The 11,021-nt window shown below is 40.4% G+C and overlaps 1 protein-coding gene across 1 annotated transcript in view; it reads right to left on the reverse strand.

Annotated features, from left to right (window-relative positions):
* The window catches only part of CPZ (carboxypeptidase Z), a 123,557-nt gene extending 116,298 nt beyond the window's left edge, over positions 1-7,259 (reverse strand). Inside the window, exon 1 of the mRNA XM_019526408.1 lies at positions 7,054-7,259. Coding sequence (XP_019381953.1) covers positions 7,054-7,141 — 88 coding nt within the window. The 5' untranslated portion in view covers positions 7,142-7,259. The remainder of the gene's footprint in view (positions 1-7,053) is intronic.
* Positions 7,260-11,021: the final 3,762 nt, after the last annotated feature.

Below are 11,021 nucleotides of genomic sequence, written 5' to 3' on the forward strand. Positions count from 1 at the left end.
GGGTGGTTAATTTGGGGATGGGAAGGTAGAAGGTCTAAAAATAGCCCCGGTCCTGCGGTCAGGAAGAGAGCCTCCACATCCCCCCAAGCCCCCTTCAGACTCCGCTAGCCCTGCCCTGCATCTCCTTCAGAGCCTGCTTTCCTCCCCAGTCCTCCCAAGCCCCTCCCCCAACACACACACATGCTGGCCTCCTCTATTTCAACTTACCTTAAATTGGGTGGCCATTTTAATTCAATCTCACCTCCCTGTAATATGTCTGAACGTCTGTATGTACCTAATGAGGCTCCAATATTACTGGCCATAAGAGACCAACCTTTTTTAGGGGCTATGTAGTGGCATGTGCCGATACATAAAATAGATATAGATGCCATACCCCCAAAATAAACCTTCCGTAACCCTGTCCACACCACACAGACCAAACGCCTTATTTTTTAGTAGAAACCTCCATGGATTCAGTGGAGAAAAATGAATTCTGCAGAGATATCACCCCCTTTCATGTAGACTTCTTGTCTATTCTACAAACAAACCTAGTTAGATACAAAGAGCCCTTTTTCTTCCAGATCATTCATGCCCCCTATGTGTCGTATTTAATGCTACCCCGGCTACTGTACAGGAGGTACAATACAGCTTGGGGCAGCATAACTTCTATTTAAAAATGTGGATAAAATCACATTTTAAGAGGAGAAAAAATGCTTCTAGCTTTCTGAGCACTCCCTACAATGTGTCCTTCTGTTTTTAATTTGCAAAAGCAAACTTAAAGATCTAGAATGCAGCACATACATATTCTACTGCCAAGCTTAAATATTTTTCCATGGATGATTCAGTATTGAAAGAATCAGGCTGCTGTGATTAACTCTCACTGAGCCAATGGGCCTGTATAGATATTTACCCTGTCATGGTTTGGCATGTAGCAGTTCTCACATACAGTTTACCTAAAGGCAGTAGCCAAATCAGTGGGAGTCTTGTGTGAACAAGGGATACAAGACTGACCAAAAAGATTTTGCTAAACCTGAATTATATAAGTATTTCTGTGAAACCTAAGCCGTGGCTATGTTATGATTGACAAAATGAATCAGATTAGATCATTTCTGCTGTGAAAACTCACACAGGCACTTCTTGGTTCACTGAGTATCTTTGAAAGTATGAGATAAAAAGGCTGAGCTTTCTTTGGTAGAAACTGCTATTCATTTTTAAAGGTTTTATGGATAAATCACCTGCTTTTTGGAATCTATGCAAAGCGTTTCCATTTCCACAGATATTAGCGTTATTAGTTTGCTACACTACATCATTAATCAAGTCTGTTTTCACTCTGAAAATCTGCTTTGGAAGTCTATATACAGAAAAGCTGCTATGAGAAGTATTATAAAAAAGTAAGTACTAAAGGAGGTAATAGTACTTTGCAAAAAAGAACACTGGATGTTATAACAGCAGCTGGAAATGAGTAGCCTGCCTGTTGTTCTGCTCATGGCCACTCCATAAGACAAGGGACTGAGGACACAAGAGCTACTTTATAGATCCCTACTTTATAGATACTTTATAGATCCCTAGTTTATAGTTCGGGTGTTCCTATGGCCTACAGACTAATTCTGACCTACAGAGCCATGTCATCTTGTCATGGCTCAACACAGCTGTGGAAATTTGGGAGCAGGGGGCAGGGACAGGATCTCACAAATGGTAGTGGGGGATCAGGGGCAATGGTCCCAGGGCCACAGCATTTAACGCTGCCACCACTTCTCTGTTGCCAATTTTCCAGACCCATTGGGAGCCCCACGGGCCAGATCATGCTGGCGCACAAGATCCAGTACACAGGGACAGGGAAGCTCAAGCTCAGGGGGTTGATCTGAGGCTGGATCTGGGTTGGCACTGGGCCCCTGCACAGCTCATGCAGGCATGCAGGCATGCAGGCATGCAGACTCCAGGTGGGGGACAGGGAAGGGAAAGATCAGGCTCGTTGCTTTTCTTGGGTGGAGACTGCTTTCCTAGGCTGCTGTCAGGCTGCCTGCAGGGCTTCTTGCAGAGCCCCTGAGCCATACGGAGCCAGCTGCTTTTCTCTGTGGCTGTAGGGGCAGCAAACTAAAATTCCTTGAAGGAGTTTTAGTTTGCTGCGCCCCAAGACATATAAGGTGCATTACCAAATTTCCCACAGCGGCTGAAATTAATGTGTAATGTCCCACCAAGGCGTGCAAAAACTGACACCATTAAAGCAGTGTAAAAGCATTTAGACTGCTTTAAAGTGTTGTGCACACACTCCTCTTGTTTCATCTACAAAGATCCTTGGGTATGAGCGAAAGAGAAATTGGTCAGTTTGGGAGGACACTGATATTAAAGTAACAGATGGGGTCTGAGGATTACATCTTCTTGGGACCTAGATAAGAGGGTTTAGCAGTGTAGCAGTCTGCTAGCTCAATGAGCCTGGGAGCAGTTTGCTGGCTTGCAGGGGCTACAGCTCAGGTACAGGCAGCTAGAAGGAATTGCAGGCTGCCTAAGAGGACTGGGCCAGCTGAGAAAGATAATTATCTGGCCACAGGAAGCTAGAAGGTCCCAGGAAAGGGAGCTAGAGGGGGTGAGAGGAATATTGGGAGTTCAGAGCTGAGGAAAGGCTCAAGAGAGACCTCCCAGGGAGTGGGGAATAAGAAGCTAAGAGCTGAAAGTCCCAAGCTTTGTCTGTTTTTCCTATTAAAGATTAAGTTTTCAGGGCAGGGACTGGCTGTGTCCATGTAGTACAATGGGACTGTTCTGTACCTACAGTACTTTCTTTCATTCCAGGCTGCAAGCTCAGGAATGAGAACAGAGCCATACAAAACACTGCCATTTATTCAGTTTCTAGGCCCTATATGCAAAGCATTCAGTCACAACTCCTTGGTTTGTATTTACAGGTCATCCATCCAAACAGCAGTCAGGCTCAGCTCATAGGAAGCTAAGCAAGTGGATTCAGTTAAGCATAGCCACAGAGGACTGCATTACTCTAATAAAAAGACACAAAAAGGCTCAACTGTATTAATAATATAGTAGCTGTTCCCCTACTATCTTTTCATTATTTTATAGAAGTGAGAGACATTGTAATGTAGCAAGTGTCCATCATGGGGACAACAGAAGTGTGACCAAATCTCCTTGTATATTTATATATTAAAAGACACAGAGAATCTTAACCAAAGCCCTACATTCCCCAAACTTTGGTATAGTATAGGTAGAAATTCCATTTTCCTAACTATACATCTGTCCCCCAGGCCTTTTGCTTTTTCTGTCCATGCAAAGAAGAAAAAAATAACTCCTTTGAAGTCAACAGAGTTACACCACTCTAAGAAGAATCAAGACCTTTATAGTGGATACAGCTACTATAAACTCCCCAATTCCAATATTCTATAATTTTTTTAAAGGAACGATGGTTTCTAAAATCAAGATCTAGATTAACTTTGTACTCTGGAACCCATTTCTAAAACACCACTTAAATATTCTAGCAAAGGTTTTGCTTCTGGTTTTAATACATGCAAAATTTAAAAATGCCCGATTCAACTTTGCATGAAAGACTCAGAATTAAAAATTGGTCTTGTTTAAAAATTTTAAACAGTAAAAATTGTTTATTGTACATAAACAATTTCAGTAGACACAGAAACATTTGGAAATTAAAAATTCACTATAACCCTAGCTTCCTCATGTGTGGTAATTTTTTTCTATTCCCATTCTTTTTGTCAAATATGGACCATAATGTAGCACTCTTTATATTAATTAATCTATACCATATGTTATATAGGATGTCCAATGCCTGGTTATTATTCACATTACAATATTAGGTCAAATTCTTCTCTCAGTTACAGTGTCATATATCCAAAATAGCTCATATATGTCAATGAAGATGCTCCAGATATATGTTTGTAACAAAGCGCAGGATGTGGGTTAACAACTTTGGAATTTCTTGGTTTTTTTACGTGCCTTGATTTCAGAAACTTATTGTGATACTAACATTATTTTGGCATGTTTTCTGTATGTGTAAAAACAAACACCAATGGGAAAGTACTCTCAGAAATATATATATTAGATAAAACAATAGTCATGGGTATGTTCAGACACAGATATACAGTCTTTCCAATGCTCACAAAAGCCCAGGGTTTTTATCACCATTGTTAAAAATAAAAAATTCTGCAAAAGAAAAAAAAATCTTAAGAACAGGAGACAAGTCACAACAAAGTGAGATATGTCCCTTGTTTCAATCTGTTGGATTCCACCCTAATAAGAAATGTACTACTGTCCACAGGATAGAGATTCTTCAAAAAAAAGTCTTACGTTTTAAAGGAGTGTAGTTTAATTTGGGGTTTCATTTCTTAGAGGATGACTTTAATATGGAGTTAGAAGGAGATTTCTTTGAAAGCCAACAGGTAAATGCTTAAGGGTTTTCATGCTACTCTTCTTATTGTTGAGCTGCCCGTAGGCTTTTACATCAAAGATTTTGGTATTTGGCCTCTAACACAATTCTGCCCTTAAGCCACTAGGTGGCACCACAGGCAGCTTCAGAGTTACCCTTTACATTTTCTTCAAACTCACAGCAAAAAAGATTTTCTCCCCACATAAAAAAAAATATTATTCCTCAGCACTAAATCTAGATGCTTGGAAAAACAAGGTGATTTTCTATAATAAAGCTACAGTTTCCACCCCTTACACCTCACCCTAAACATTTCAGATGAGATTTTTCCTAAATGTAAATCATTGGCCATTTCCCAGTGAAGTCAGTGATGAAACTCCCATGGACTTCAGTAAGACCAGAGTTTGACTCATGCTGAGTGCAGCAGAATGCAAGTAACCAGTAAATGTTTTTTCTTCATTATTTTGCTGCCTTAGGCTTATTGTCTGTGATTCCAGAATGCCTCTGCTTTGTTTAGACTTTTACTGGTGATAAAGTATCGCGTTGCTGTTAGCGCTGAAATGTATCATTAAGCAAGAGAGACATTCCTAATGCTTCAGTAAACAGGCTTTGTGCAGGCCATGGGATCCACACCCTTAACTTGCTACACAGTTCTTGGGGTGGATTACAGTAATAATACTCTTCCAGCACATTGCATCAGGAGACCTGAAAGCATTTTCCAAAGGAAATCATAGCTGTATTATAATCTTCATTTTCCAAGTGAGAAAACTGAGGAACAGCAGGGTAAAGCTCAGCAACAGCACTAGAAATAGAACCCATGTCTGTATAATGGGTGCTTTCTCTACTGAACTATACCATCTTCCCATTAATAGGTGCAACTCCTTCATAATCCCTCTGTGGGAAATTGAAGCCATCTGAGAAGGAACCTTTCCCCTCTATGCACTGTATTACCCAGTCCAAAGTCAATTCTGAGTCCAGATTTCCCACATGTGGGATGTGGATAATTCACCCTACCTGCCCACTCATGGGAAATGTTTGACAGCACTAATGTTGCCAGTTGTATTTTATCTTAATAGCACATACCCATATAAATCAATAATAGCACTCTGGCTGAATGTAATTGGTATAGAATAAAGCCCTACAAAGAAAGAGCATATTGCAACCTACATGGCCCCTTCCTGTTGCCAATTCAAAATAGTCTGATACTTTCCCTTTGGGCAGCATTATCCAAAAATAAAGTCCCTTAAGTCTGTGGTAGACCTCACTTTGATGTTCATGGGAACTATGCTTCTAGCTTATGTGCAGTACATGCCCTGTGAATTCTACTGGATGCTATTTTAACCTCCAAATGACATGTATTGGTTATATTTAGAAAACTGAAATTATAGATTAACTTTAAGGATAACATTTAGGTCAACTTCAGGTTAACTTCTCCCTTCATCCAAACACATTCCTACATACACGAACAACGCATGCCCCTGGCGGCTAGGGGGGCACGGCGACCACCCGCAGGCAGTGGTGGCAGCAGTGGTGGGGGCGTGGTGGTGGCAAGCAGGGAGCAGATGCCACTGGCAGCATTGGCAGCAACCAGTGGAGATTGGTGACCACCCGCAGATGCCACTGGCAGTATCAGCAGCGAGGAGGGAGGGGTGGTGGGTGGCGACCACCCACAGGTGCTGCCGGCAGCGTCAGCAGCACTTCTCTCAGGGGGTGCACTGCCAATCTCAGGGGGTGCATGTGCACTCACGTGCACCCACTACGTGTCACCCATGCCTACATATGAAATAAATGTTGTCTGATTCTTTTGCTTTTGAATCCACTGAGTAAAACTGCCTTCTCCCTTCCATTAAATTTTCTCTGATGCAATTATGTTGGCTACTCTAGAGCTACTCTGAATTTACAAGTAAATGAGGCCAGAATTAAGTTCACTTAATAAAAGGCACTGAGTACTTTAAGAGGCTCATTATGTTTATTTCAGAACTGCTCAGATCCAAAAGTAAATTTAATCACTGAAATATAAAACCTGAATTCATTTTAACACACGTATCCTCTACAAATCTGTTTTTTATTCTGTCTAGTCAAGCAATTCATAAAAATTGTATATACATGCCATTTGTACCAGGCCAACACGAAATCTAAAGCCACCCTATACACTTAGATATAAGGCTTTTCCATGCTTTGGACTTCAAAAAAGTTACCTAAAAAATGAGAGAGAAATTTTCTTAAGCAGAAAAGCACAGGGTCGAAAGTTCATTTTTCAGCAACTGACCACCACATTCCTAGCAGGAAAGGCCAGAGACTGGAAGAAACTCCTGCATTCCCCAAAATAGGAATGAGAGGACCTACCACTTTGTAACTTTGTAAACACTTTAGCAAAGAGCCATCCACACATATCATACTGAGTGGCAAGGGGGAAACACTTTACACTCACTGACATCATCTTTTTGTCCCTCTCCTACCAACCAACATATTTGTCTTTCTTCCAGTTCATACCTTCTCAACATAAACCCATTATCATCTTTGGCAGTTTCTACACTCTCCCAAGGTCTTAGCTGACCCCACATTTCTAAGGTAATACCTTGCTCATTTTTGCCTCTCCCTGAAGCCTGAGCCGTATTTCTGCTTGTCTCCAGAGGCAGAGTTGAGGGGAAGAAATGAAAGAGAAAGGGGTAATTTTTTTTCTTTTTCAGCCTTACCTAAGGTTTCCTGGCCGGTTTCACAGCGTGGGGCAGACTCAGTGACCTTAGCCAGGGCACCAAGAAACAGCAGGATGTGGAGAAGCATGCTGGAGCCCCTTTGTGTGCAGTAAGCACAGTGATGTGGCACTGTCTGCTGGAAGAGTTTCTCCACTTTGAGCCTTAACACAGCTCGGTCTCTCCAGGCTGCAAAGGAAATTAGTGTATTGCATGTGCATGCCCACTTTTTACAGGATATACGGTCCGGGAGTCATATTACAGTTAGCAGTTGTGCTTGGAAAGCAAAAGATTTTAAGACAGAAGAGGGGGAAAAACTCCTCCCCCTGTTGTCCTGTTTAGCTTGGTTTTTAATTTTGTTAAAACTTGTGGGGAGGCTCCCACAGGAGTTTGCTGCCTGCTCCTAGACTTAACAGTCAAGCATATTTGCTCTTTGTGCTTTACAGAGCCCAAGGGAAATGAGAACTTCCTTAAAGCGTGTCTCACTTTAGAGCTGTATTAAACTGACACTAACTGCCTTGGGAAAGCACAAAGAAAACCAGAGAGAAAAGGGACAATTGAAAGCTGCCTTCTATCTTCCTTCAAGAAAACGGTATTTCGTACACTAACCTCATTACAAATTTCAGCTAGAATTAGACAGTGCAGAGCCCTTAAGTTGTTCCCTATCCAACACAGCCAAAATGTGAAGCTATAAAACACGGACTGACTTCCCTCTGTATATACAATGCCTACGGATACACTTTTCCTCAAACAAAATCAATTCCAGTTAACATGAACAAAGCCCTTGAGGGATATTTGTAAGAAATAGCTTGTGTCAATTTAAAAAAAATCTGGAAAAAATCTTGAAAGAGTAAAATATATTTTAAATTGGTATGTAGATTTGCATGAACTTAGTCTTCAAATTGTTTTTGGCACAGTAAATTTCTTTTAGTAATAAAGAAAAAAACCTTAAGTATTTTAAGAAGCATGTATCGCATGAAGACAGAAGGCCAGATTCTCTTACAAAGTGATATACACAGTGGCATCAAAATGAAATGCACCTCCTTCATATTACATTATCTGATAGCTCAAATGGAAGTGGTGGTCTGCATGCAGGAACTGTTGGGTAAGGTGTCTGGTCTATGTTATGTGGAGGTCAGAGTGGCAGTGAAAAATTCAAAATAAACCAGGAAGAAGCAATGGAGGATAAACAATATGGGGATATCATGACTGAGTGTTCCTGTGCATATCCCCTCATTTCCTGTCTGTTTTTGTCTTTCAGTATGTGAGGCAGGGACTGTACTTCATAATGTCTGAACAGTAGCTAACACACTTAGGGAGGTACTGCGGCATATTATATTCATAGCCAACCTAAGTTGTAGCTGTATTGGTTTCAATGAAAGTTTTGGCAGAGTACATGAAAACAGAATTTGTCTCTTGAACAACTTGTGTAGACCACAGAGTTTGAAATAAACTAATAAATCACATAGGACATACTGTCCCTTCTGTTCTGACCTTCCCGCCTACTCTGGTGATAGAAGGGCTTTGAATTCTGCCACATTTAGCCCAGTAAGGATTCCCCAGGTACAAGAGTACCCCCCTCCTTGAAGGGTGCAATACGGTAAAGGACAAGCTGGGATTTTTGGGGGGAGGGGGGATTGGAGCATGATCCAGATATTCTAGCAATCCCTAAAACCACGTGCCATTTTAAGGTCAGTTACCTACTTGATGAGTTCAAATATGTGATTTTAAGTGATCCTGACGTAGCAGAGAATCTGGCCCTCATAGCTGCTTGGTTTGCACTATAAAATGCCTTTGTAACTAAATTATTGTGCTACTTACTAAAATAAGTCAAATCATGACTCCTGGAAAGAAATATTCATTGGGGGAAATAGAGCAACAAGAGAAGTGTACACGCTTTTCATGAAGCACTTGGTTTATCAAGAATTTGGAATGAGTGACACAACTGAAAACCTGCATGGACAGCTCTGGTGTCCATGATGCTTGGTGCTTCCTACTGAATCTGAAAAAATCAGAGTTTATATTTGGTATGCAGACAAAATGAAGTGCACTGCAGTGATGTGAGACAACTATTGCAAATGTCAGAAAAGCATTTTTTTAAATCCAGTTTTTAGGAGAAGCTTATGGTCTGTTCTGGCATGTTCATATACTTAGACTCATCACAAAAAGGATCAGCTCTAGATCTGGTTTTATCTCATGGACTCAGTGTGAAGGTGGCTACCTGTGTCAATTTGAAGCCAGGAAGGGTGGAATCTGGAGATTAACTGCTTCAGAGAAGTGTGAACTTCCATAAGCAACAACCTATTTGTCAGAATAAGTGTGTCTTGGAAATTATTTTTTCTCAATGATGGAATCTGGATTAGCATGTCCAGATCTGTAATTTGTGCCTTGAAGTCTTTTAATGTCCACACATTTAAATCTGCAAGGTCTGTTCAACTTGAATGGCACTCTATCCAGTGATTATCCCACTATTAGTCAGGGTGAGTTTGGGATTCAAACTGATTCCATAATTATTGCTCTCCAAAGAGCTTTCCCATTTCCCACTCCTTTTTTTTTAAATAGATCCCTCTGATTTCTGATTCTATGCCTGAAGAATAAATTACATCCATGAATTCTTTTCCTCGCACAATTCTTCAGATTCCTTGCATTTATTTCCATACGGCATCTTTTATCATTTATATTTTTAGCAGCTAAACATAACGGCAAACCAAAATCCATTCCACTTGATTCCCCTAAAGCATCTTGTAAAGCATCTTGTAAACTAGTGTACCCTGATTTCAGCAGCTGCAAGAAGCTTTGCTACTTGTTTTATAACAAGCTGCTCCTGACACCACATATGAGTAAAACAAAGGAGAGGGTGTTTGCTGTACTGGGAATATATAGAGAGATTATTTGGGAAAATAACCATAGCCATTAATTATTTCTCTGATGGAGTGCTTTGGGAAAGTGTTAGATCATGTTTCCTTCTGAAAATGATTTTATTCATTTAATATTTATTTCATGTTGTATACACTCCAGTTTTCCCACTAAGTGAGCTGTCATGTACAGTGGATGAATTCATGTGATTTGCAAAAGTATTAGAAGAAACAAAAGGGCCAAACCCTTTGATTATTTCAGTAGAGTTCTGCCAGTCTATCCCAGCTGAGTTCTACTCCTCAGGCTTTTAGCAAAATGTCAAGCTACTTCATTACAGCACAAACGAGAGACACTTTGATTGGGAAAAGAAGGTCAGATGTTTCAACCAGCACTAAGTAGCAGCTGCCCTTTATTAAAAAAAAACAATAAAAATAAGAGACAGTTGTATTACGTCAGCAGTAGTTGTACACAGCGCTCCTGACATATCATGAAACAACGTCTTCATAATGTACAAAATAATGAAAGACAAAAGCCTCATAAATAAAAACAATTCTAAAATAAACTTTCAAAATACCAACAGGAAAGTTTCCTGCCACTGAAATTTCCAAGGATTTTCATTTAATAGGACATTTTAAACATTTTCATCTTCACTCCAGTTTAGAGCAAGATCAAATTTTGAAATGTTGACATTTGTTGGAAAACAGAAATTCTGAACTTGGAAAAGTGCAGCTCTTGGCTCCCTTTCAGCATATTCCTGATCTCTCCTACTTTACACACTCTCCCTAGTCTTTCTTACTTGTGGATACATACACATGTCCAGGTTATCACATAAAACACAGGCTGTAGCTTTCTATCTCCCTGTCTCCATCTCTGTCTCTCTGAAAGACACACTTCAGAGCTTTTTCTTACACAATCACAATGCACCACACTCATCCTGTCATTCACTTGTCAACTTACTTATACTTACCCTGATTCACTCCATTCGTGTCCGCATGCACAGTCACAGGAAGACAGGATTACCCCTACTGAATCCTACCCAAGATCCAACTAGCCCAAGATTCTGTCTCTGACAATGGCCAAGAAAATACTTACAAAGTTATACAACCTCTTCTTAA

This window comes from Gavialis gangeticus, unplaced genomic scaffold (assembly GCF_001723915.1).
Source record: "Gavialis gangeticus isolate Ggan-Ray unplaced genomic scaffold, GavGan_comp1, whole genome shotgun sequence".
NCBI lineage: Eukaryota > Metazoa > Chordata > Crocodylia > Gavialidae > Gavialis > Gavialis gangeticus.